The sequence below is a fragment of the Thunnus albacares genome, chromosome 4, assembly GCF_914725855.1.
Source record: "Thunnus albacares chromosome 4, fThuAlb1.1, whole genome shotgun sequence".
In the NCBI taxonomy this organism is placed as follows: domain Eukaryota; kingdom Metazoa; phylum Chordata; class Actinopteri; order Scombriformes; family Scombridae; genus Thunnus; species Thunnus albacares.
The window spans coordinates 9,211,705-9,239,580 of record NC_058109.1 but is presented as its reverse complement, the minus strand read 5'-3'; the positions used below and the strand labels follow the sequence as shown (position 1 = coordinate 9,239,580).

General features: G+C 39.4%; 4 protein-coding genes across 8 annotated transcripts in view; 1 reads left to right on the top strand and 3 right to left on the bottom strand.

The window, feature by feature from the left end:
- Positions 1-1,092, bottom strand: part of chd5 (chromodomain helicase DNA binding protein 5) — a 38,893-nt gene extending 37,801 nt beyond the window's left edge. For both annotated transcript variants that reach the window (XM_044349202.1, XM_044349203.1), the window contains exon 1: positions 464-1,092. In XM_044349202.1, the coding sequence (XP_044205137.1) occupies positions 464-530 (67 nt within the window). In that variant the 5' untranslated portion in view covers positions 531-1,092. The remainder of the gene's footprint in view (positions 1-463) is intronic.
- Positions 1,093-1,949: 857 nt separating this feature from the next.
- Positions 1,950-5,539, bottom strand: rpl22 (ribosomal protein L22). Its single transcript, XM_044349204.1, has 4 exons — positions 5,432-5,539; positions 4,931-5,041; positions 4,155-4,279; positions 1,950-2,136 (listed from the first exon to the last, which is right to left on the bottom strand). Exons 1-4 carry the CDS (start codon positions 5,441-5,443, stop codon positions 1,992-1,994), a joined length of 393 nt encoding a protein of 130 aa, XP_044205139.1. The 5' UTR covers positions 5,444-5,539; the 3' UTR covers positions 1,950-1,991.
- An 885-nt stretch (positions 5,540-6,424) lies between these two features.
- Positions 6,425-27,003, top strand: rnf207a (ring finger protein 207a). 4 transcript variants are annotated; one of them, XM_044348762.1, is made up of 18 exons: positions 6,425-7,130; positions 7,542-7,732; positions 13,733-13,865; positions 14,532-14,676; positions 15,004-15,085; positions 15,266-15,341; positions 15,825-15,950; positions 16,510-16,556; positions 17,945-18,017; positions 18,186-18,254; positions 18,728-18,796; positions 20,793-20,899; positions 23,720-23,897; positions 24,422-24,607; positions 24,894-24,945; positions 25,058-25,175; positions 25,875-25,967; positions 26,458-27,003. In XM_044348762.1, the coding sequence occupies exons 2-18, from the start codon at positions 7,542-7,544 to the stop codon at positions 26,606-26,608; spliced, it is 1,896 nt and encodes a 631-aa protein (XP_044204697.1). In that variant the 5' UTR covers positions 6,425-7,130; the 3' UTR covers positions 26,609-27,003. The 4 variants fall into 4 exon arrangements, with proteins under 4 accessions (XP_044204697.1, XP_044204700.1, XP_044204696.1 ...); XM_044348765.1 differs by lacking the exon at positions 6,425-7,130 and adding an exon at positions 7,137-7,301 and having other exon boundaries at positions 23,765-23,897; XM_044348761.1 differs by lacking the exon at positions 6,425-7,130 and adding an exon at positions 7,137-7,301.
- Positions 10,588-12,383, bottom strand: zpr1 (ZPR1 zinc finger). The gene has a single exon (XM_044348766.1). It carries the CDS (start codon positions 12,195-12,197, stop codon positions 10,863-10,865), a length of 1,335 nt encoding a protein of 444 aa, XP_044204701.1. The 5' UTR covers positions 12,198-12,383; the 3' UTR covers positions 10,588-10,862.
- Positions 27,004-27,876: the final 873 nt, after the last annotated feature.

Sequence of the window (27,876 nt, the reverse complement as noted above, 5' to 3'; positions counted from 1 at the left end):
CCATTTCTACTTAAAAGCATATGCACACATTAACTGAGAAGGACAGCAATCATCACAGCACACACTGACACTGCACCGAATCAAACTGCCATGGTTTTGAAACAGATCTCTGAAACAAACTTGGTGTTTTTAGGACTTGCTCGCAAGGTAAAGCTCGTACACGCATGCAGCCTGTGAAAGAAAAATCAGCCTTCAGAAACCATGCAGCAGGCTTTTCATCATTCGCCAAAAAATCAGGCTTGGATGTCAGGACAGCCGGGCAAATACAAGGAAAAAAAAAACACGTTCCCACCTTTAAGACACTAGGTCGTGCAAAAAATAATAGCATGACTCTGCTTATTGCACCCCACCCCTCCTCCTCCTCTCTGGTCTCAGGAACGCAGGACAAGCCCTTTTCCCCGCATTCAAGGCGTAGCGGCGCAAAATAATCTGAAGGACACCCCGCCTCCCCCCTTTCCCTCACCTGGCATATCGTCTTCAAAATCCATGTCGTCTTGTCCCTCGTCTTCATTACTCAGCGACCCCGGCATCTTTATCTCATAGCCCCCAAACCCCTTTTAGGTTGAGAATACAGAAAGTTAACCCTCCAGACGCCGCAGCCCCGTTTCTTTCTTCACCCAAAAGAAATCTATTCGTCGCTCAGTTAATTTTTTTTTTTTATTTTAATTTTTTTTTTGCAGTGGATCTGGGGGCTTTTCTCTCCAGGATTAAAAAAAATAAAAATTAAAAAAAAAAACATTTACATTTTTTTTTCCACTGATCTCTATCCAGGTCTTCCAGTCTGAAAAATAAGAAAGACAAAAATGGAACACACATGCCCAGATTGTGACGTCTGGTCTGTTGCCATGACGATGCATCCCATAATTTCACCCACAACTAGTTAGTCATGCTCTCCTAGTTACCACTTGAACTAGTAGTGTGCAAAAAAAACACAGCGTGCGACAACGCCGTGTGCCACTAATAGGAGGATACACTCCCCGCGCCTGTCGCCTGCCCATTTCCTTTTGGAAGTCCGGAGAATTGACACAGAAACTTCTCTTTCTCGCACAGCTGCCTCACGATCCACACACACACACACACAACCTTTCCTCTAGATATAAAGTCAGACTGCTGGGGGGGGGGGGGGACAACGCAATTATAGCCTCTGAGGGCAAGATGTTTATGCCAATTAACATTCTTTTATCTAATTTGCAGTTTTTTTTTTATTCACGCCCAAAACCCTCAGGTGGACATAACACGACTCAAAATCAGTTTCTTCATTTTGCCAACTTTCACAGTTTTTTTTTTTTTTTCTCTCTCCCCCTGACAAAGCCAATGCACTAAAGTGGAGCCTGATGGCTGCATGCTGTGAGAGGAGTCCTGACCGCCAGTGGTCTAACTGTTGTCAAGGTTACCACAGCTGTAACACAGGATGCCCCACAGAGCTCACCAGAGAGAGCACATGAGGTTCAACTTCACTTAATCTATCAAAACACATAAATCAAGAGCTGGAACTGTCCTGGCTTCACATGCTGAGTTTTTAGTGTTCTGTTTATAAATTGCAGTTGTGCACATTTTATGCATTGCAGTCCGTTTACAAAATTCACTTATCTACTTTTAACTCTTATTTTGTACAAGCAAGGCTAAGGCGTTAAGAGTTTTCTCATTGGAAATTTCTATTAAAAGTTTTAAAAAAATAACTAAAAAAAGGTACCAAAGAAGAAAAAGAAATATTCCAAAGATATCTTGTTTAAATGTACTAGTAGAAGAATTGCTCCTTTGGATTATTTTAATTCTTTATCTGAGTAATAAGCATTCAAAATTACAATTACAACAGAGAAAAGCATGTGTGTTATGTTCATAGCTGTGGTGCGTAGTTAAGCAAATGTGCTGTGTGTGATACCAGAAGATTATAAAACTAAATTAAAAAAACAAACAAACAAAAAAAAAAAAAACAACACAGGTTTTTTTTTCCTCTCTCTTTTGAAATTTTATTAAAAGTGGTGTCGGCTTTAATCTTCGTCCTCTTCCTCCTCTTCGTCCTGGTTGATCTGGAAGTAGCGGAGCTCGTAGCTCTCCTTGGTGTTGGCCACCACCCTCAACCAGTCCCTGAGGTTGTTCTTTTTCAGATACTTCTTGGTGAGATACTTCAAGTACCTGGAAGAGGAGAGTGAAAGGGACGAAAATCATTAACTTTTTTTTAAGTGAAAATATCAATATGTGATTTTCATAAATCTATTCAACCTGCACAATCTCACCGTTCCTTTTAAATATGCTTAAATAAACAGACAGGTGTAGTAAATGACAAACGTGACAATTTAATCCAGTTAAACTATGTTGATCTCAAATAAGGTAATTAAAAAAAAAAAATGTTTTGACCCACAGATAAACATATTGTAGGTCACAAAATATTAGCAATTTGATGACAGATCGCACTTACACCGAGGTTAATACCAACATCTGCCAGTGACTATTTCCACTGGTTATATCAAATTCTCCAAGAGTCACCCTCTGCTGGTGGTGTTCCCAACTGAGACCGAATACGTAGCTTGAAATCTTTATGCAGTTGTTGCATGCAACTGTTTATACTTCCAGTCTTTGAATTGAGTTGAAGTTATTTTGGTGACCAGAGTTTGTCTACCCCCGCTGTATTAAAGCATCATGTCATTTACCCAGAAAATAATTGACTGTCAAAGTAGCAGAAACTGAGATGATCATTAGGTACAAAAAAAACAAACTTAATTGCAGTCAAGAGTTTAAAGGAATTATGTTTGAGACGTTCCAAACATTGAAAAAGTTGCTCAACAGAAACATGTCTTTCCACCAAAAATGTCCAGATAACTCAAAACAATCCACAGACTTTGCTGCAAACAGGCCTTTTTCCACAGAAGATAAATTTGCAACATCACATTTTTATTTTGCTTTGGTTTTCAGGATCCTGGTTTTCTGCATACTGGCTCACCATCACATTGTCACAGCTTACCTCATGGTTAGATACCACTATGATGGTAAGTGGGGAAATTATTGTTTTGTGATTTGGTTGAACTGACCTTTAACTTCCTATTTTCAAAAGGCTAAATGTAAAAGGTTTATTGACAAAGATGTTATTGAAAATCTTTAAAATACTTTCCACCCAACCAATTAATGTAATCTCATTATGTTGTGAAAATTTGTGAATAACTACAAGTACTACATGAAAATACAACACTGGCATGATTCTTCCGTTTATTCATGCTGTTGACCACATCAGTCTGTTTACAACTACGTGCTTCAGTTTTGGGATGTTCTTACTTCACAGCTCTAACCTCCAATAAAGACTGAGCTTTATATATACACAAAGATTCAGTCAAAACCACATTTATTCCATCATTTATAATACTCTAACAATATTGTTTATAATTGGTGCTCACTGGTTTTACGGACAAACCTTGAAGCACTTCAAGCTGACTTACGCTCGGGTTCTTTCATCTTTCTCTTCACATTTGTGGTAAAAGCAAAACCGTAACACACTCAGTTGTGAATAGTATTCTTTTTTTAGTCAAACATTTTAGGCTTAATTCTCAAATTCTCACACACAAGTGCAAAAGCAACAAACTCCAAGGAGGCCAATCATCCAAAACCATTGATTCCTAAACCTGCATGAAACCTGCTGGTGGAACACGGCCGAAAAAAAAAAAACAACCCAAAAAACATATGCTATTAGCTAAGCAAACAAAAGGTGCTAACTCACCAGCTAGACAAGGTCATGCAAGTGGTGCATGTTGACCGAGAAAATAGCTGAACGCTACCTCGATTTTCTGTGAAGTAGTAAACTACAAACCTTTCACATCCACATTTCTACTCTTTGAGCACCAAGTGAAGCTAGATTTGTTTGGTGTCTCTAAAATGTAATCACGTTTTTTTCAGTCAAGTACTCCTTATTTCAACACCAGTAAAAAAAAAAAAATCCCTACATATTGCACTCCACACAAGGTTGCTGCTGTTAGCAAGTTCAGAGACGGTTGTACAAACACCTTTTCATTTAGACATGTCACATTTGCCACAGTGTTTTTGCGACCCTACAGCAAGCACAGCCCAGATCAGTTGTTGAGTATCACTGGCATTTCATGAGATGTGAATACACAAACTCCAGTCAACAGATAAAACATGACTGATATGAGTTGCATCGAATTTACCTCTTTGAGAAGGGAACTTCAGAGTTCACTGCGATTTTGCTCTTGCTCCTCTCGATGGACACCACTCCACCACCAAGGTTTCCAGCTTTGCCGTTAACCTTGATGCGTTCCTGCAGGAACTGCTCCTGTAAGTGCGGAGAACACACAAAAAGTCAGACACAGCAAAAGGGTTGGTACGCATAACCCTGAAAAGAGACAAGCTGCTGGATTAAGAAATTTTAAAATGGTGTGATGCACTTATCTTGCGAGGCAGCTGGATTCGCGAGATCATGCAAGAATCCATCTCATCAGGCTTATGCACTTGTGCCTGAACCACTAGTGTTTCAGACCAATCAGCATCCTATGAGGATTCTCACCTGATCTCGCAAAACCCAGCTGCCTCGCAAGGTAAGACGGTGATAGACGGTTGTAGACAGATGGTTCGACCAATCACCTGCCAAGTCATTTTCGAATGTGTCTGCCCTTCCCAAACAGTTTCCAAGGACAATTTCTCAATTTCTCTCTGTGTAACAAACCATCTGGCGTGTCAGGTCAGCGATACACAGATAAGAGTTTCTTACGAGCAATGACAGGAGACATATTGTGGTTGACATCTTGTTAGTTTCCATTCAAAACCACACTGGATTATAGTGGCCTGTCTGTAACTATCATATCCAATGACTAAGGATTGATCCCTCTGATATGACAGCAGTATTTAAAACACTCAGGGGTCTTGTTTGACAGCTGCTGCAACACTGCATATGTCACTGAGCTAACAGATGGACTGTTACACTCACAAAGTTGGCAGCATCCATGATCCCATCTTCAACAGGGTGAGTGCAGTCCAGGGTGAACTTCAGGATCTGCTTCTTCCTCTTCCCACCTTGTTTCCTGACCACCTGCTTCTTCTGGCAGAGATATTGAAAAGGTTACTCAAACTCACGCGATTACACATGCATTTGCAAATTTAAGACAATAAAGTAAAAAAAAAAAAAGCGTTCAGATGTTGATGTCGACAGCTACACTGACAGCCATCGTGTTCAGTAAAAATAAAACTCTTTTTATCATCCATAAAACTTTGCTACCGATGTCACGTTAACTGCTGCTAGCTAGCGTTAGCAATAACAGATTAGCCCAACGTGGTTTCAGCCGACACAGTAAATTAAGCCAAAGAAAAGGCTCAAAACGTTCGTATCACATTTACTAACGTACACTGATAATATACACTTCTGCTCGTGAAGAAGACAAGCTAAAATATATAGTCTATATGCAGTTTATTTGATGATTTTACTACTCACAATCGGGGCCATGGCTGACACACTCAGCAAAAAGGAAGGAGGGACGGCTGCGCAGGAAGTATAATACCTGGCTGCGCAATCGATCGCATCGATTTCTCTGGAGTTGATTAAGCAAAGAGTGGCTTTCAAACTCATTTATATAAAAAAAAAATGATTAAGAGCCAAGTACATTGCACTAGCTAAATCCTCTTCAACGCTAAATAGCCTACGCGCAACCAAATATCTTTTTTGTTAAACTACTAACATCAGTTCAAATGGGAAAACATCTATTAGAAGAGTTCAGATAATAGTCCAATCAGTGTACTAATTTGTCTCTTTCACAAAAATCTTTCACAAAAATTAGCTGCTCTGTGAACAATAATTAGCAAATGTGTAGCTAGTTTTTTAAAGGACCGGTTCATAATTTTTCAAGTCTGTCTTAAAACAACAGTCAGGTGCCCAAATGAACATTGAGATAATTATTCCTCCTGTTCATACTGGCCATAATATAATCATAATGCACTTAAATGTAAATGATAGGGGACCAAAATCCACAGTCCTCCTTCTGTGCAAAAATGTATTTAAAAGTGTATGTGAAGCTAATATGAAGCTTCAGCCATGCAAATGAGTCAAATCAAGTTATCTTTCATTGTTACAGTCTTCTTAGTGCCAAGGTCCCTCTCTTTGTTACTATACTCCCACTGCAGCTCAACAGGGAAACACTGAGGAAACACAAAGAGGGAATTTGATGCTAAAAAGACTGTAAATGTGGCAGATATCCACTTGATATGACTAACTCAGCCTGCTGAAGCCTCATATAAGCTTCAGATGCACTTTGAAATGCATTTTGTGCAAAAATGCATTTAAAAGACATATGACTGTGTGGAAACACTGTGGATTTTGGCTCCAATCACTTATATTGAAAGCACATTTGAAAGGGATCTTTTAATAGCCAGTATGAACAGGAGGAATGATTACAGCGAGGAAAACCTCTCTCAATGTTCATTTGGACACCTGACTGTTGTTTTAAGACAGACTTGAAAAACTGTGAACCTATCCTTTAAGTAGAAATATTGAAACTGTCAGAACAGAGACGCTGTATCAAACAAACAGATAATATACTACATATTAAACAACTGAGAAATCTCCATGGCAACTGAGAAAAATCACAAGACTTTATGATGGTTGGAAGTAAGTGGACCTTCAGACACTATCATGTTGTCAAATGAATCAAACCAACACTACATGTAAACCTTTCACTGTATTAGGAGGATATAACACCTCTATTTTTTTTATCATATTGCAATTATTTGTTAAGTACATTATCAAGTTTAATTTATGTACCACTTTTCTAAAAACCAGAGTTTACAAAAGGCCTAGAACGCTTTAAAAAACAATGTTTTGTATGACAAGTTGGAAGTGTTCCTCTTAAAGTGTTATGGAAGATTTGCAATCCTGTCATTTTCACACCATTCCCTCCACTCACCCTGGCTTGGGGTCCGAGACACATTGCAATATGACATTAGAGATAGGACAACTGTATTTTAATCTGTGTTGGACAGCAATATTGAATGTCCCTTTTGCACTCTGGCAACACTTGGGGGCGTGCATGAGGTGTATGCTGTCAGCTGCCTGGCGGAGGGACCCCGCCGGCCTACTATTGAAGAGTTTCTGCATTGTTGTCATTCCAGCTGGGGGTAGCTGATAGCAGCACTGAAAGGTAAGACAGTGGCTGTCTGTGCTCTCTGTAGGCTGGCCTGCTGCATTTACAGTAGGTTTTGTTAGATGAATATAATGTTGGTCTTGACACTGTCACTGGTATTGTTTATTTGACATCTGTGGATTGTTTGTTGTCACTGATGCTCCGGGTAGTTATTACATGCCTGACAAGGTAAGAGAAAAAGTTCACTTTGTTTACTTTGATTCATATCAGTATTAAATGAGGTGATTCATATCTGTCAGCTTAGCCAGCCTTACGGAGACCAGAGCATTTGTGCTGTAATCCTTTACTATAACACATGCCACAGCTTATTTGTTTGTGTGCTGACAATGCGATGATGTAACATTTTAATAAGTTTTACTCCAGTTATACGCTGACATGCTCGTCATTATTCACACGCTCTGTTTACAGATGGCAGGAGTAATCTTCACCAATTTGGACAACATATGCAATGTGGATTGTACCAATGTCCACCCCCTGGTGTGTCACCTGTGCCATGAGCAGTACCAGTCCCCATGTCTGTTGGACTGTTACCACATCTTCTGTGCCCGCTGCTTACGAGGCCGGACCAACGACAGCCGTCTCAACTGCCCCCTCTGTGGGTAAGAGATAGCACTGTGAGGTTGATCTGGAACAAATTGGGTTGCATCTACGTTATCAATGTTTTGTTGGCACTGGAAATGTCTGTAATTTCTGAACGATATGAACACAAGCAAGTAGTTTATGTTCTTTGTTTCCACATGCAAACTGCATTACAGACACTGACACTCTGTGCTTTGCAACGATTAGTTGATCAATAGAAAATTAATCTGCAACTATTCTGATAATTGATTCATTGTTTAAGTCATTTTTCAAGCAAAATGCCCAAATATGACTAAAATATGAGAATTTGCTCATTTTTTTTTCCGTATATGATGGTAAACTGTGTATATTTGAGTTTGGGGCTGATAAGACGTTCTCCTTGAGCTGTGGGAAATTATAGTCTGCATTTTTGATTGTTTTCAGACAATTTGTAGAATAATTGATTAATTGAGGGAATAATCATCAGATTAATCGATAATGAGAGTAATCATTAGGTGCAGCCCTAGCACAGAAAGACGTTTTCTTATGGGTTCATAATAATGGAAATAAACCCTCGAGTTCTTTTGTATTTGAACTAGAAATTAATGTTGAACACAATGTTTTGGTGTCTGCATTAGATATTAGAGGCTGGATTTCACACCTATTGTGCCATAAATCCCCAAACAAACAGAACATATAGAAGGCCAAAGGTCAAGGACTGTTTTGGTGGATTACACATACATTCAATTTGAATTACAACCTCTCACAGCTTGTATCCTAATAACAATTGATAATACTATGTAATGAGCAGGTGATCTCAAACTGCTCAAATATGATTAAGCTTGGAGTGAAATATCATGTTGCTTCTTGAAACCCCTCAGAGGATTTTGTGTGAAGTGCCAAATTTTTCCCATAGGCCCCATTTTCGGGCAGCGTTGCTGAAAGGGATTCGTTCCACATAAGTCGATTAGTAGATTGGTTTGGTTCCTGCAGGAATATTGAGGAGAATCCTATTGGTTTTAGAGAGCAGTCTCTCTGTTTTGTTTAGGGAGCTGCTCAGTGACCCATTGCTGGCCCGGTGTGGGGTAGGGCAGGCCTGAGTGGCTGGAGCAGCTGCAGGGTCATCCCAGTCTCTGATTTAGCCCTTGGCCACAACAGTCAGCGGGGCCGGCAAGTTCCGCTAAGATCAGTCACACAGCAAACAAAGCATAGTGGCATTTGGCACCGGAGCCAGTAGCTTACAGCAATCAAAAGCAGTCACATGATAGCAATCCATTTCATCCCCTATTAAGGAATGACTCGTGGTTTACAGTGACCTTCAGGTCTGCAGTGTTGGTTTCCCTCATCAAAGGACACATGGATGGATAGAAAAGGATTGTATGGTGATTATAACATGAGTCTGTCCTACATTGTCAGAAACAATTTGATCTAAATGTTTCATTCATCTTTTGTGTGGATGAAGCGATCAGCAAATACAATATTGATGAGTTTTGACTACATTAGATATAGATATATTTGAAATCACAATAACCCTGATTCTTTCCATGTGTCCACACTATACTGTGAGGTAAGTATTGTGATTTAGTTATAATAAAATGATTTAGACAAACTATGGCTGAACCTCAGGAGACTTCCATAGCTATCTTACCTTACAGCTATTTGATGTTTCACCTGTAATTCATGTATGCTAGTCAGCATTATAAATCAGAGTAAAACCAACAGTTGTGATTTTATTCATGGCACACAGTACTGAGAAATGAGAGAAGAAAAAAAATCCAGACAATCATTGGTTTTCTGTGGAAATAACCCAGTGGGCACAGAGCCGCTGTGCTCTGCTGTCTGGGCTCAGGCTACAGGGGCCTGCTGCCTGGCAGCTACTATTTCCAGAAGCAGCAGCCTGCTAACAGCTGCTCACTCAAGAACCATGTAATCTAGGAATTCACTTCTCTGCTATTAGTGGAACACAATAGATCCCTGTTGCTATGAAAACTAGATAAAACACGCACAGCAGAAGGGGAGGAACATTCGCATCAGTGCAAATGACTCAAATTGAGGCAAACAGCATGTTTAAATCAAACAGGCCTGTGAGAATGTGGTGTATCCATTTTTCTACCTGAGATTAAATGTTTGTTGTGCATGATTGTTCAACTCTATAAATAAGTCAGTTTTTCTTTAATCCGATATTTAACAGAGGTGAAACTATTAGTTGATGAACAGAAAATGAATCACCACATATTTTCATTTCGATTAATAGCTTAATTATTTCAGTCAAACAGTTTGAGTTTCAAGCAAAAAAGCCAAACATTATCTGGTTCTAGTCGCTAAAATGTGAAGATATGCAAATTTTCTTTGGACAGACGGTTGGATAAAATAACACATGAAAATCCCACCTAGGGTTCTGGGAAATTATAATGGGCATTCATCACAATTTTCTTACATTTTGTTGATAAAATGATTAATTGAGAAAGTAAGTGACAGTTTGATATTGGAAATAATTGTTAGTGGCAGGTCTCATATTTAATTTTAACACAGTAGTTGTTAGTCCTGTAGTTGTGTTAAAAAGCACCTTGACGTTAGAAGCATCTTAATCAACATATACGTGCTCATATTACAATATAAATTCTGCCTGTTCCTCAAGACTAATTATGCAGATTAGCGCAGAAAATTAGTGTTTGAATCTACAATACAACAGCAAACATTACATGCTGTCTTTTAACATCTTCCAAATAAGAGAGCACAGCCAAACTTTCAATTTAGATATGACTTTAGATGATGTCACGCTTACAGGTGTATAAAAAGATTAATTTGTAACACTGTTTGTGGTCCTCTGAGAGAAATATTTCTTTTAACAGAGCGCCATCTTCTGGGATGTCACAAGAATACAGTCAACACAGAGTTCAAGGGTTTAACTTTAATCATGGCAGCATCCTTGCATGATACAAATTAGGTTACTTCTGTGTTTTTATGTTTAGTTTTTTCCTCACTGTAAATTTAGACAACTTAGAATTTATTTCACTGATCAACATACTGATGGAAACCAACATTCAGCCAGTGTTTAACTCAAAATGTATGAAAATGGCAGAAAACAGAGTGATATAATTACACTGGTTTATGACATAATTATATATATATATATATATATATATAGTCCTTTGAGCTGGTGCTGGCAGATCAATCTTCCTCCTGATATCCCTCAGTCTTCATGTCATTCAGACCGAGTTCATCATTCTGCTCCACCGAGCGGGTGTATTTCTCAACAGTCATCTCAGGATCTGGCTCCGGGGCGTACACGTTCTGCAGATAGCTGTTCCCTGCTGGGTCATCCAGGATGATGTGGACGTCCAACTCTCCGGTGATAATCTTTTCCAACTTCTCTCCGAACTCATTCAGCTTCTGCACCCGATCTGTGGTGCTGCTGTCGCCGCAGATGAAGGGGTTTTTGGAGACGATCAGGTCTTTGATGTCTTTCAGCAGCCCCTCCAGGGTGGTGAACTTTCCACCCAGAGCCGCCATCCCCAGCTCAAACTCCAGCTCGGGGATGAGGACGGAACACGTCTCCGACTTGAGCACGTCTCGGGTCATGTCTGACGGGTCGGTGATGTGCAGGGTGATCTTGGTGCCCAGCTCCTCTGTGGCTCCACCTGATTTCACCTCATTGGTCCGATGCCCACAGCTGTCGCAGTTTGTGGCCATGATGATGACTTCCTTGAAGTGTGGGATCTGGACGAGCTTCATGTTGGTCGAGGCTGGAGCGTTGCATTCTGGGCAGTTGGTGTTGAATACTAAAACCTCATTTCTCATGGCCTCCAGGTCGTTGCTGGGCGGCTCCTCCTCATCCAAGTCATCATCAGCTCTTATTCCCAGCTGCATGTCCTGCTGTGCGGTCCGCTTGAACGAAGACACAGTGAGAGCCTCATCTTTCTGAGGGGCAAGTGGATTTTCCACAAAACTGTTGCCAGATGGATCCTCAATCACAAGAGTGAACTCATTCTCGACCTCTTTTAGCTTTCTCAGCTTCTGGATGAATTCATCTATCTTCTCGGCCACCTCAGGGTGAGTTGCCCTTCTGACAGCTTGATCCTGCTCCAACCCCGCAACTGCTCGATCTAAAAGGCCCTCAATGGTAGAAAGGGAGCCTTTCTGGGTGAAGGGAGGGATTTCAAAATCCAGCTCAGGGATCCTGGTGGTCGCACTGTCTGCTTTCACCACCTCCCGGTTCAAGTCTTGTTTTGTTTTGACTTTCAATGTGTAACAAACGCCTTGCTCCTGAATCCGGCCGGCTGACTGGATTTCAGTGTTTGACCAGCCGCAGTTGCCGCAGCTGAAAGAGCTGACGATGATTTCCTTGAAGAAAGGTATTCTGGTGAGAAGCAAACGTGTCGTACCGTTTTGGTAGCAGTTCATACACAGGCTCTCTATCTCAGTGGGCTGCCAGTCCTCGTCGTCGGCGCTGATATCCTTGAAAACGCTCCCACCGCGCACATTGTCCTCGGAGATGACCGACATGTTCCCACGTCGAATATGTTTCCCTTTATGGACAAACTGTTTACATACACTGTCGCTGCTCGTTCAGTGACTTCTCTTGCTGGAACTTTCTAGATGACAGCCCGTCGAGCCTGGTCCCGCAACACACGTCTGTTTCAGCGTGTCTTACAGCCTCTTCCGCATCCTCTTCCGCACCCTCTTCTTCTACGGCGGCGGCGTCCTGACGTCACTGCTGCCCCCCACAGGTTATCTATGGTACTGCACCAAAAACATGGTACAGGTTTAAAACTGTTTAATAGTAATTTTTTAAAAACATTTTGGGCCTTTTTTCATATTTAGAAATGTTTCAGCTGTGAGGACTTGTAGATTTATACAATTTTACATTAATGATATTATATTAATTATAATATTAATAAGATTAATTATAATTTTTTAACTAATGTATATATATACATATATACATTAGTTAAAAAATTATACTTCATTTCGTTTTACTTATTTCTGAAGATTTTTAAGTTGTTATTTTTGTGTAAGTACATTGAAATATGGTACATATGGTAACATACTTGGCCAATAAAGATGATTCTGATTCAGTTGGCTTATGGTTTTTGTTCAAGGATTCAAGGACCTTTATTATCATCTCACCACAGTTACATTTATACTTTTCAGTTTCAGTTGCTATGAAGAAATGAGAATTAAGAATGGAGAATGTAGAGAATATAAGGGATATAGTGAGCAAGGTTGAGTTGGTACAGGCATTGAAAAAAAATTATGTTCATGAAAATGGATTGTGCAGAAAGATATAAGTATATATCTAATGTTCTACAATACAGAAATACAGAATAGACAGAGTGCAGAAGTACAAGAGGATCAGGTGGTCCAGTAATTGACTGTACAATTTATTGAAGTAGTGCATGCTTAGTCAGAATCATAGGACTTTTTACATATGATTTGATCAGATATTTCCTGATTTAAATCATGAAACTTTTCTAACTTTGAACAATATTTTATTTAACTTAGGTTCAGGTTTGTATTTAGCACTGGTATATCAAGCATTTTGATTTTATTAAATTAAAAAAAGGGGTCAACACATGATTACATTCCCCAAAGTAAGGTATCGCTTGGCACTAATGTCGATACCCAGTCCTAGGTATTTATTAAGTTATTTTTTGTTGGCTTAAACGTGGTTAAATTTAAGTATATCAAGTCTGGAGGGCTTACGATTGTTTTTTTTAGTGGACTAGATGTATGTTGGTGATGTGTTACTCCCTTATTTTATTTTATTTTTTCTTATTGTATTGTTATAATTTCTTTTAGGGTGGTCTACAATGTCTTTTTCTGTGTGTGCACATGCTGCTATCTACTTGTGATGTTGCAGTTCTTGACACATGGAGAAAGAAAAAATATGTATCTGTTCTTCTTTTCACTTCACTTAATTTGATTAAATCAGACTATTTTAATTAATAAACAGACAATTGCCAATATTACTAATCTGAAGATAAATGTCATAATTTTCTGTTAACATATCACTCAACCTGTCTGAACTTTTCCCACAGATACCCATCCATAGTTAAAGGGAGTAATGCCCTCCCACCAGAGGACCGTTTGCTGAAGTTCCTGGTCGACAACAATGCAGAAGCTGAGGAGATAGTGCAGTGTGCCAACTGTGACCAGGAAAGTAACAAAAAGGTACAAAGTGACAGACAAACTCACATCAATCTATATCTCATATGAGGTTTTCTCCAGGAAATGTTGTGACTCAAGTATTGAACTTCAAGTCCCAAAAATCATTGAAAACCAGACCAAAGTATTGCAAAAAATATGGTTCATTAACTGCTTAATGCCAAAAGATATAGAAGATAAACAAAACGTTCAACGAGTCCATGTTTTTTTGTTGGCAGAATGCTCCCTTATTATTGTAGACAGACTTTGTATTTGACTCTCCATTTTTCCACTTTAGGCAGTGAAGTGTGCAACGGTGACTTTAAAGGGCAGTGACTTTTGCAACTCAGATTGGTAATTTAGGATATTAAAGCCAATATGTCAAGAATAGCAGCATTCAAATTATTATGATGGCATAAGGTTTTGTTTGTAGAAATATCCTGGTGGAAATTGGTGCAGTTTATTAATTAATCTATTTCAATTTCTGCAAGTTGCACCTTTTTTATAGTACCAGTAGGGTGCGCCAAAGTCAGAATTTTAAAAATTAAACACATAGTAGCTTTAACACAGGTGTATTTTTCATCAAATATAGTCTCTGGCTTTAAGCAATGAAAAATGCCAAAACTATATCTTCACTTTGTCTTTAAATAGTTTTTGTATGTTTGTGTGTTTGTTTGTTTGTTTTTTGTATAGGACACTGGGGTGATGTACTACTGTAACACTTGTAGCCAGCCACTGTGTGGCGCCTGCAGGGAGCTGACACACAAGGCCAGAATGTTTTCCCATCATGAGATCGTATCCCTGGCCAAACGCACCAAAGCCAAACACAGGAAGTGCTGTGAGTGCCACCTGTACTTTACTCACTCCAGACATATTACAGCAGAGAAGAAGTGTGTTGCACATGAGAGGTGAACTCCCTCCTGTGCTCTGTTTGAACCTCTTGGGCTACATATTAATCAAATTCTCAAACTAGAAGTAAATATAGAAAGTAGCATGAAAAGCATGATATTAATACTTGGTGGTAAATTTTGACCAATGTGAGTGAACCTATTTTTGTATTCTGAAGCTTCTTTAAAGTCTGTTTGTGACAAATCTGCTCAATAGAATAACAGAATCCTCTGATGTTCCTGTGGGCTGAAGTTAAAAGGTGTCTGTGTCTCCGCAGCTCTTCATGAGGAGCCCTACATCCTGTTCTCAACAGAGAATAAGTCGATGCTTTGCATCAGGTGCTTCAGAGACATGCAAGTGTGAGTGAATTCACAACAAAATTTATGACTGTCAGAAGTTCTTCTCTTCTCTTCTCTTCTCTTCTCTTCTCTTCTCTTCTCTTCTCTTCTCTTCTCTTCTCTTCTCTTCTCTTCTCTTCTCTTCTCTTCTCTTCTCTTCTCTTCTCTTCTCTTAAATTAGGTGTTGTTTGTTTACCACAGGGAGAGTCGTACGCACTGCATTGATATCGAAACAGCTTATGTGCAAGGATGTGAGATGTTGGACCAGGCTGTGCTGGTGAGAGAATCCTGTCTGTTCCTCTACATATTTATGACATTCATGACAAAAAAAATGGCATTATAAATAATTCAAGCACTCAGCAGTGGTGATGATATTGTGAGATGCAGCGCAGGTATGCTTGAAATTTGTTTAGCTAATTACAATGGACCTTGAATACATAAACATATAAATAACTAAACAATATTTTGAACATTTCTAAATTAAGTAGGATCAAACTTACTTAAAATTCAGTGCTTGTGTTAGTTTTGGTCCTTGGACAATGCCTGTATCTAAATGTACATAGAGTACTCTGCTTAAAACCATACAAAAACATTTAACAAGAAAATAGGCATCACTGCATCAAAGCGTGTTAACTGGTATAGTTGTACAGAAGAGTAGCCTCGACTGTGATTATATTTCATCATTCTCTGAGCATTAACTTCTGATAAAACTTCTAATGATAAGTTAATGTCAGTTTAGTAACCCACAGTGGCCTTTCAGGTGGTGAAGGAGCTGCAAACTTCAACTCGAGAGGCGATCGTTCTGCTGAGAGCAATGATAGGGGAAGTGTGTCTGAATGTGGAAGAAGAGGAGAGTGCAATCTGTACCCTGTTCAACAGTTTGCAGGTTGTATAATGATACTGATGTGGTATATGTCTCTCAACTGTTGCTTTATAATGTTATAATAAATAACATTATCACTTTGTTCTGACTGTCCCTTTGCACGCCAGGTGGATTAAAACACATTAAGTCTGTTTATAAAGAGTTAAATTAAATTGTCACCTGCAGAAAATTTAACCAAAGTGGACAAAAATGACTTTCAGTTTTCAGTTTTTACTTTTCTTTGATTGTCAGAGCATTCTAGTGTTCACTGTGTAATTCTAGTTAAATATAATATTCAAAAATATTTTCTCTGAAGTAGTATTCACAGTAAATTACCATCCCCTCCATCTGACTCCATTAGCATTGCCTGGCCACTGGATGTCTCTGTTGATCTAATTGTGAGAAAAGACTGTGTTCTCTTTGCATAATGAGTAATCCAAAGGAACAGACTCCACAATGTGGAATTAACACCAATTTCTTTCCACAATCTTGAAAATTCATTAGGTATTAAAGAGCTTAAGGCCATTTTCACAGTAGTGTAAGGAATAAAAGGGGGCTGTTTTCATCTGTTCTCATCTGACAGGAAAAACTAGCAGAGAGGAAGAAGATTCTGCTGAAAGCAGCTCAGAGGTAAAATAAAATAAAGATTTACAGTTCTTATATAAAAATGCTCCTGTGTTGCCATAAAGCTCACGTCACATTATTTACCAAACTGAATGTTATTATGCTGCTGTCACTAGGTCATTTGATACGTTTTTTTCCATTGTATCATGCTGCATTGTACTCTGGGTGATGAATAGCAGCGCCCTGTTTGCTCTGGAATAATCTCTCTCCTCACCAAACACATTTTCTTGGGTGATTTTCATTTTAACAAAGCATGGTATACTGAATTAAAACCACTTCAGTAGGATTACAGATCGCAGCCAGTGGCTGCAGCTTGTGCCTGGATCCAATCAATGAAAATGAAGCCAACTGAAAAGTATCGGTATGCAAACATACAGTATGTAAATTATATACTTTTTCAAGTCCATAATAAACAATGGCAGCTGCTGCAGGAAAGCCTGGATGCAGTCTGTTGATTTCCTCCACTTTCAATTGAAGCACATTTAGCACCTACTATAGGGCCTAATGCACCATTAATGTGGCGTGAAGCTGTTTTCAGCACAGTATACTGTCCTGAGAATAAGATCTGAACTTTCCTTTTCCATTGATAGCAGCCTGCCACTCAGTTACTCACTAGGTAGCTGCTTGTGTGCAGTCACAAGACTGTAAAGAGATTTAAAAAAAATAACAAATTATTTTGCAATAACAGGCTAATGTTGACCTCCCAAACTACTAATTTAGCATTAATGCACAAGTATCCCCACATGCCTGTACAAAACTTCCTCTACATTAATGAAATAATTAATAATTAATAATCTTACAACATCCGTACAGGAATCATTTAAGTTTGATTTAATGTCACCTGAGGTTTTCTCACTAATTAGTCTCAAAAACAATTATTGCACATCAGTTAAATTATACTAAAGATTGATGACTAATCTGCGAAATGTATATTATCTGAAGACAAACAGTTCAAGATGCAAAAAGAATCTGAATGAGAACCGTTTCCTTTTTGAGTGTATGCTCTGTGTATACGTGTGCACAATTGAATAAGAACAATTTTGTGTATGTGAGTGAGTCTATCAGGTTGCACTCTGTGGGGATCTTTAATGATATTTTTTGTGCCCAGTGTCCTCCATCTCCCTCTCTCTCTCTCTCTCACTCTCTCTGTCTTTCTCCTTTGCCTGGAAGCCATCCAGTGGCTGGCTTCCCGGAAAGGTGTTAAAGGCTATTTATGTCAGGCTTTGTGTGTCCTGCGCCTGTGTGTTGTTACAGGAGAAGACAGATAGATTAGCTTCTGGAAATATGGAGTATGTTGTTTGTGGTTGCACCTCCCTAAGCTGAATCCTCTGTGTATCTTGCCAGGCATAGATTTGAAGGTGTAACGTTACATGTTTGTGTGTGTGTGTTTGCAGTCAACATGAGGAGAAGGAGAAAGCACTAAAGGAACAACTTTCACACCTTACTGCTCTCCTCCCAACCCTCCAGGTACTGTAGGACACAATAGATACCTGATAATAAATAATAATGATATATTTCTAGTCACAAACAATTGTAATGCTTCCACCGATACTTCTATACTTTACAGTTGGTTGTGGGATTCATTTAATGCCATTTAAATGACATTCAGTCACCTTTAACCTCTGATGTTTTTAGGTACATCTCGTCACCTGTTCAGCCTTCCTCAGCTCAGCCAACAAGTTTGAGTTCTTGGATATGGGCTACGTGAGTACAGTCTCAAACGGAGCACATAAACTGTGAACTATTTTTCCAATATTATTGCATTTCATGAGTATTTTATGAAATATTAATACGGCGTCACAGCACTGCAATACAAGTTGGTAAAAGAGATGGGGTGGGTAGGGAAGAGGACATGTGAAAATATAAAACATAAAATATAAGCATGCTGTTATCAGTTGGATTAAAAAAAAAAAGTGAGAAAATAGTGATGGCATACTGTGTATACTTTGATTTAAAGACTATGGATGACACTTTTAATTATCAGTACCAACCGTAAGTCAAAAAGAACTCTACGTTTATTATGAGGAAGTTGTCTTGGCAAGAAAGAAGTTGTCTGGCAAGAAAGAAGTTACAGTATTAGCAGGACTGAATTGGGCTTTAAATGGAGGATGTCTATAATGTCTCAGTGAGGTTGAAACAGGTCACTGAATCACACCAGGATGTTCTTGCTTACACAGCAACTCATGGAGAGGCTGAAGAGGATTGTAAAGCTCCCTCATCGACTGAGACCAGTGCAGAGCAGCAAAGTGAGTATGAACGGTCCTGATGCAGAGATGGAAAAGGTTATGTTTAAAGTGTAATCCACTGCAGCGCATTGATTAGTTGTTTCTCTTGAAAAATAATGCAGTTTCACCTCTTTTATGGCCTTAAAGCCCAGCATCAACTTTTCTTTAAAGATAAATGAGTGCAGTGACTTCTAATGGGACAAAAATCCAAAACAATCAGCAAAATGTAATGAAAAAAATGACACAATGGTTTTAAAAATGTTTATTTTTGAGTATGATGGTTCACAGTTCAATCTCCAGCAGAAAGATAGTAATTGGGCCTTGAGTTACCAATATTTTATTTTTAAAAATATGGCAATGTATCTCTGGTGCTAAGTGTGGACTGCTGTAGCGTTTCTCCACACGAACCACTGTTGCTGCTGCTGATAACACCAAACTTAGTGAATGTAAAAGATTTCATGATCTGCAAAGCTATAAGTTGAATCAGTACTATTATCTTATCAGTGATAAACAGTGGTGAAGCAGAAACATGCAGGTTGGTGACAAGCTAAAAGGAAAAACACACAAAAAGTGTCAGTTATTGAGGTGTTGGACCACCACGAGCCACCAGAGAAGCTTCCATCCTCCTTGGCAAAACCCTACAAGTCACTAAAGATTTTTTCCTTATTTGGTGTTTTGATGATGGTGGTTGAGAGTGCTGTCTGACACTTACCTCCAAAATCTCCCATTCTATAGGTCTTTGGTTTGAGATGTAGTGACTATGAAATCCAATTAATATGATTCATATAATCTTCATAATCATTAAACTGACACCTGATTAATTTGACACCTGTTTGTGATGAAAATGTCACAGATTTAGTCAGAATATACTGATATACCGAATTGACATTTTGCTACTATTGAGGGATATAGCCTGCGATTTTCTATTTGTTTCTTATTGTCAACAAATCAGAGCCAAACCAGCAATATCTTGAGTATATATCCAAAGCCTGATATATCATATATCATATTCCTCTGTGCTTTAGACCTCCGTTGTTGTCCAAAAACGATTAAATACACGTCAGTGAGCCACACCGTTGCACTGGGCTACATATTCCTTCACCATGAAGAAGGGTAGTTTGTTTAGAACTGGATTAATAACAGCAATCACATTTTCAGTCTCTGAAGAATAGTTCTGTGTAAGGCAGATGCCAATGCACCTGCGTGGGGGGAAAGAGGCTCTGTTTACAGAGCTTCGCCAGCTTGTTGTGCTACATATCACGATCTCTTTACTTTGTACTGAAGTTGAGAAATTTACAATGTACAGTGTAGCATAAAGGAGGAAATAAGATATCAGACTTTGGATACACTCACAATACTTATGAGTAGGAGGAGTTCATTCTTGGTTTGGCTCTGCACTGCAAATCACCAGCCAAATCCTTTAGGGTACAACTTGATCTAACAAAAAAAAGATCCCCTCCAGACATGCCTGGAGATGTATATAAAGTACGCTACTCTGAATATCATTTGTGTCTGATATGGTTTTTCCACCAAAAAGTTCAATTATGTTGTTAAAATATTTAAAATGGCATCTGCTCCTTCTCCCTTATTAAAAATTCCACAATCTATGAATATGCAAATATATTTCAACTGTTGGACACAACACGTCTCCTACTTCATAAAGTCCGTTCTCAGTGTTTGTGCACTGGAGGCTTCAAGTTTCCACATCACACTAGTGTGAGTTGAATATTGGCCCAGTCAAAATAATGCTCGTAGGCCCGCCCCTTTAAATCAGATATGAGCACATAGAAACTTTCCTTCTTCAGCAGATGGATGTGAAAACAGCCTTCTAGTATCAAACTCTGCACATATACATCATTCTGCACAGTGAAGTGAAGCTCATTCAATCTTAGGAACAATAAAAACGTATTTCATGAGTAGAGGGAGACTTAAATATATTTATTGGCATTGGAAAAGGTGTCTTTTTAGCACTCTCTTTTCTCCCATTGTAAGATTAAATCTCTCTGTGATGCATTAGATCAACACAGACTACCGCAGTGAGTTTGCTCGTTGTCTAGAACCCCTACTGCTGCTAGGACAGCGCTGCCCTCCTTCTGTCATCGGATCCACAAGTGTTGGAACGAGGTAAGATCATCTCTTTCAATATCAGTGTCCCTGCTGCCAAATATCTTTTAAGTGTAATCATTAAATGATCACTTCCTGTAAGGTTTTAGTTAGCAATGTGCTTTTGTTGTCTGAATATCACCATGGCATCTTTTGGATCCTTCCAAGAAAGCAAAAAGTCTAGGCGGAAAATTTCACACTTGTGAGGAATCCAAACTCAAAATCCCCAATGGTTTCCAAGTACAGATGGTAGACAGCGATGACTGCAGGGAGAGGAAAGGAGGCGCCATGCTGAGTCCCGCTATGGCAATTATTCTGTCTGTAAGCTCTGTACACTGATATGTTTTACGTAACTCACCTTGTTACATGGGTGCTGGTCCTGTTTTAGAAAGCTCTGCTCCTGCTGTGGCCAGGCCATAAAACATACCAGATAACATTCAGGAGATGGATGGATGAGTGTTGTGCTTCACGGTCACTGTACATATCAGTTTTTCCAGTGTGATGTTTTGTTTTTCTTAGAGGTCAAATGTTAACTTAGATTAGATTTAGCTGAATACCACAAAAAAAGAGAGAATTCTTCAACAATGCAAAGAAAGAACTAGCTATATGACAACACCATCTTGTCCACATACACACACAAACACCCCATCCGATTTTTTTCCACATCAGTGTCTCCCAACTGTTCACAGGTCCTTAAGCCCACCCACTAATGCCAACATACTGACAACTCTGCTTTCCAACTTGTTCAGTGCCTTGCCAGTGCAAGATGCAAAGTGGGCAGGGATTGGTGGCCGGCCGACTGGCACTATTTTTATCGTAATTTCACAGAACTCTCCGGGATTCATCTGGAAGTTGGCACACAGGAGCGGCCGGTCCGCTTTGTTCTTGGCCACTGATGTCACTGCTTTAGCACGTGCAAAGTCTTTAATTGGCGTCACTACTGGTGGGAGGACAGAGGCTAGATGTGCAGAGGATGACATGTGTATGGCAGAGAGAGAAGGATACATGCTTTAGACAGATCTTCTGATGCATTCACTCTAGGGAAGAAGTCAGGAGTAAGAGCCTACAGACTCCAGGTAAATTTCTGTATATTTTATCATTTTTTATCAAGTTTTGTTCTCCTGTATAGAGCAGACCAGAAACATGCATGTGTCTGATTCAAACACATCATGAGTATGTGACGTGCATCTTAACTCGCGGTGTAATCTCCCGATGCATTTGTCTTTTCCAGAAGTACATCTTTGAATAGTTATGACTGTAGTGGAGATTCAAGTGAATTTGTTTTATAAACCAAGAGATCTCAGATCTGCCGGGCTTTCTACTCTCTTTTGTGAATTTCTGTTGATGCTGTTGATGAGAAGATGGCAGTGGTAACACAAGGTGCTTGACTTGTCCACTCCATACTTCGCTTCACAGACGGAGGAGGAAATGGGCTTTTGCTTACCATATGGTACTTCAGAATGCCACCCACACTGTGTAGCCTGTTGCTCAGTATGTCTGTTGTGTTGTTGTGTCTGATACATCCTGAATTGCAGTCTGAGAGTGCCTTACCCCACTAGTCAGCCGATAATGCAGGATGCAAACCCGGGAAGGGATTGGTGGATGGCCAGCTGGCCCTATTTTTATCATAATTTCACAGAACAGAGCAAGTACAGCCATGTTCTTTCATGCAACTGATACTGCTGCTTTAATACTGGCAAACTCTTTAATTGGTTGTGTAGGGACATAGTTTGGAAGCTCAGAGGACAATATTTGTATGGCAACGTGAGAGGGATGTATTCACACCTAGGCTATTGCAGAATGGCTTCAGGGCATTTATGCTGTGTGAGGCATGAAGCCAGGACTCTTGGTGAAGGTGATGGTGAAGAGATTTGAGTGCTATGAGTGACAGCACAAGGTCTCCTCACTGTCAAGTGTGTTGATTCACTTCAGACACATGATACAAAGAGCAGGGACTGAGCGGTGTCTTTGTGTGTTTACTGTGTTTCAGAACCGATTGATTTGCTTTGTGTGGTTAGTTTGAAACATGAACAGAGTATTTATTGTGAGGCAGAACGCAACACTCAAAGACGATGAGTGAATGTTTATTTCATTTGACAGAAAATTTTCATTTTGTGAAGTGCAAACATTTTATCTATTTATCCACCCTTTGATAGAGAGATGGAAACTACCATCAAGGTGTGCTTGAATGAAGCACTTTGCTGTAGTGGAGCTGCAGCAATGGGTCAGGTAGAAGAAGTACCATATCAGCAGTTTTGTTGACTGAGGAAACAAGTTGCTTTTTTGGGTTTATATTAAACACGGTAAACACAAAAATTGAGATTTGATATGCAAATGATAAAAAGGTATATATTAGTCATTTATACAGTAAAATGTAATAAAAATAATGTAAAACAGTAATTCAGGATCAGCATGTTTTACGTACAGTATGCACGCAATTCCCAAATAATAGCAGTGACAGAAAGCTCTGGGAGCCGTAAACTGAAAAAAGAGAAAAGGTTCAAGATAATAAGAAAATTGCATTGTGTTCTGGGTGATTTGAGCAAAGCTTTACTGGAATTATATACAGTAATATCTGTACAGTGGGAACAGAGCTAAGTGTAAGAACAGAGCCAGTGTATTGACCAATATGGTCAATAATGGGGTTCAATTTATTGAACATGAATTTAACCCTCCTGTGTTTAAGAGACAGATATCAGATAGGGGTAATGTTTTGTTTCTATAAAGGGTTGATGGAGAATGATGTCATCAAATGTTAGAAACGCAATTATTAATGTTATTACAGCTATTTAAAGAGGGGAAAAAAAGGCAGTTATAATATTTATTTTCACCTCACCTCAGGCTCCAGTCCCCTCTCTCCATGTCTTGCCGCTCTCCGTCTCTCAGTGAGATGCCGCTGGGCTCCGTGTTCGGGCGAAGGCCCACGTCTCACCGCAACATCTGCACCAAGGTCCTCCTGGCTGAGGGGAGGGAGACGCCCTTCACCGAGCACTGCCACAACTATGAGAACACCTACAGGGTGAGTGCTGTGTTTGTACATTAACATTTTTTGGCAATTACCTGATGCTTTTATCCAGAACATTTAAAATTGATTGCAAGTGTAGTTAAGTATGCAAAAATCTTTATTTCCCTGTTATTGTAGAATCTTTGCCTCAGAGCAAAGTCACAGATTAGGACATTTTGTTACTGTGACCAAATGGAGACAGTAGAGCAGACATTCATTGGGAAGAGTTGACTAGAAGTGCTTTATATTTTAAAAGATGAGTCCGTAGCTAGTTTATAAATCAACTTAGATTCAGGTTATTTAGTACAATTGCAGCAATATTTCTTCCTGAGGAGACATCTCTGATCCTCAAAGTAAAGCGGTGAAAAGTCAGCAGCATAAATTCCTCTGGGAACTCATCCTCGACCTGTCGAGTGGGGAAGAAAGGTTTTCACGCTCAGATGCACTTCACCTGGCATCTATACACCCATCAAATCTCTGCTGTTTTAAAGACATTGTAACACAAGTGTCATGTCGTATACTGTATCTGGTGTTTCTAGACTCTCCAGACAGAGGTTCAGAATCTGAAGGACCAGGTGCAGGAGCTGCACCGAGACCTGACCAAGCACCACTCCATCATCAACACAGATCAAATGGGCGAGATCCTGGACAGATCGCTGCACATTGACAGCCAGATAGCTTCCCAGTACTCCACTGTGGAAACTATGAGAGTCATGTTTGAAGAGGTACGCCGAGTGATACCTTGATGTTTTGACCTTTATAATATATACTGGTCTTTGCCAGGGATCTTCTGAAAAAAAAAAAGGTTTCTACATTTGTCCTCAGTCAGTGCCCCTAGCTGCATACTAAAAAGTCATTGTTAAACATTGTCATGAATTGAGACCGCTAGGAATGCAAACAGAGGGAAAAGAAAAGTAGCAAATGTCAAGTTGTCCCCTGAGTCGACTGACTGCAGTTAACTTAATATTTTACTTCATGAGAATGAGCCTACTTATCTCATTTTCTTCACAGATGTGGGATGAGACTTTTCAGAGGGTCACTAATGAGCAGGAGATCTATGAAGGTTCGTCTTCAACAGTGACAGCAAAAATTTTAATTTATTGCTCAAACCTTTATCTCTCTATATATTTTGATTATATTATTTTACTCACATTTTCTTTGTTTATTGCTTTTAGCCCAGCTTCATGATCTGATGCAGCTGAAGCAGGAGAACTCTTACCTAACCACTATCGCCAGGCAGATCAGCCCCTACATCCTGTCCATCGCTAAGGTCAAAGAGAGACTTGAGCCCAGGTGTTGTATTCAGAGGATGTATTACCTTCATACTGTACTCCATCTGCTGCCATATTATTTGACTGATGACGGTGAATGGGAGCAAATGGAAACTCTTCATGCCTCCGAAGGGGCTTTGATATAAAGTACCACTGCTTGCAGCATGGGGAGGGGCTATGTATTGGGATGGATAAAGAAAATTATGACAAAAATCCTAGTTTGTCTTGTAAACAGTTGTAGTTGTGTTTTCTGTTGTCAGCTTTTCTTTTAAGCGGAGTTTAATGATGAATCTGTGATATTCTATGTTGGTCTTAATGTCAACAAACCTCATGAAAAACCAACAGTGAGTTGTACCTTTTAACACATTTTCTCTGTGTGTAGGCTATTTCTCTGAGCCATGGATGTTCATTTATTCCTTCACCATGAAGATGTGCACTGTATTATATACTTGTAAATCCCACATACACTGTCCTGGTAGTGTAAACTCACTATAGCTCCAATTTTATATTAATCCACAGCAGAAAATAGTGCACAAATGCACTAATAACTCCTGTTTGAGTAAGTAATTACTACAGTGGACAGCTGTTTTAGGAGATTACTGAGAGATGGTTACATTGTTGGTTTGTTATTTTAATGGGTTTTGTTGACAGTAAGAAAAATATAGAATAACCCTAGCTTTGTCCTCTAAAAAATTATCATATTTCAAAATGTATTTTCTAGGTTTCAGGAGCCTAAAGAGCACCATGATGACCGCACAGAAACAATGCTGAAAATCTATGAAGACAGCACGATGACCAAAGAAAGTCAAGACAGGTATGAACTTTTATTGAGCACAACTGTAGTTTTTCTACATGTAAAGCCTCGTGTAATGCAAAATTTAACAAAAAGTAAAAGATTTCTAGTTGCACACGCAGCTCCATTACATTTAGGTATAGAAACATCCAGCCATACATTCAGCCATAGAAACAGGTAGGTTTAAAAGCTGCCCCAGTGCAGGAAAGACTGAAAAGTGTCAATTTTAATATTTCACATTGTTTGTATGACTTTATATGACTATTTAAACATTGCATTATATGTCTGCAATCTTATGAACCCATGTGGGCTGAACAACCTTGTATGAATGACAGAAAAAAATAATCAACCAGTCATCTTGTAAACACCCAAAATGTTACATGGAGCAATAGGCCTAGGTTTAATAACAGTAACAGTGTATAACTAAAGTCTTTAAAATAGTAACATTTATTGACTATGTGTCTACGTGCTGGATTTTGAAGTGAAGCACCTAATTTATTTTGCTTGACAGTGACAACCAGACCTGTGTCACAGACCAAGACAGAGACAAGAACAACCGCACGCTGCTTCTCGAGGCGGGGGAGAGCTCTGTCAAGACCAATCGGTCAGGCAGGCAGAGGGGCCCGGCGGAGACGTCCAGCCTCAATGAGATGCCTTCATAAACACCTGTCATTTGATTTCTGTCCCCCTCTCCCCTCTCTGCCTCTGTGCTACAATGCCTTAATTCAACTATAACAAGCCCAGGATGGTATGTGGCTTCCCCGTCTGTCCAGATACTGTACATAACATCTTCTCAGCAGCAGGGACCTGTCAACAGCTCCAAGGTGGAAACCTTTGACAGACTCTGCCAGCACTAACTAGACATGGATACATGGAGGTCACAGACATACGACAGCTTCATTGTTCAAGATACCGACACCATAAAGAATTGCTTTGTTATTATTTAAGAGCCATGAACTGCCTTAATGAGAGATATGGAGTGGAGTGAATATATTTGTCTTTTTGTTGTTCTGTTTGTGCTTTGGCTGTTAAAATGATAAATATGCTAGGAGTGTGACTTATCGCTGTGTCTTTTTTTTTTTTTTTTTTTTTTTTTTTTTTTCTACAGTGTGTCTGCTGGAATTGCTTTTTGCAGTATCTATTCTTTGCATAAAACATTTTTTGGAGGCTAGGGGCTTATGATGGATGACTGCCCAGGTCCGATTCCCTAGAAGATTGTTGAACCGGTGTGACAGCACAGATGGAACACAGCAAATGCAATGATGTGTGTGTCATTCTGGTTGTCAGTGTAGGTCACATGTTGTGTGTGTCATGTGTATCAGCCCCATGCATCAGCCCCCTTCAAAATGAGGCAGTCTTTTACAGGAGTCTGCAGTTTCCTGCAGTTTCTACATCTACATGCAAAAAGTGCAAAAGCTGGAATTACAGAGGTGTGTGAATGTAAATGGCCTCGCCTTAACCCTGATCTCCTGATAGTTTTTCAGACTCCACACTCATACTCAATATGCCAGCCTACCAAGGCACAGTGTACTGCTGTAAGAAATATATATTAGTCTGCCCCTCGACTTCATCACGTCGGTGTCAGCAGCATGCTTTAAGGAGTTTGCCTTGCATGAAAATCAGCAGGTAACTGTCCACCTCTCTTACTTTCTCCTACCCTTATACAGTATATTCTGCTTAATTAATCTGGTTGGTATTTTAAACAGATCCCATGTTGAAACTGACAAGAAGCGGAACGTAGAGGCATTTACCCTACTGCTGCAAAGGCAGGCTGATCTGGAGGAGCTGCCATGTATCACCAGAAAAAAATTGAATTTGAATTGATTTCAGGAGATAGTGTTGCTACGAGTAAAAGCTTTTTTTTGAAGGACTTTTTATGCTGCTGAGAAAAACAACATTTTTGAGAAACACACTGGAGTGATTCAAGGTG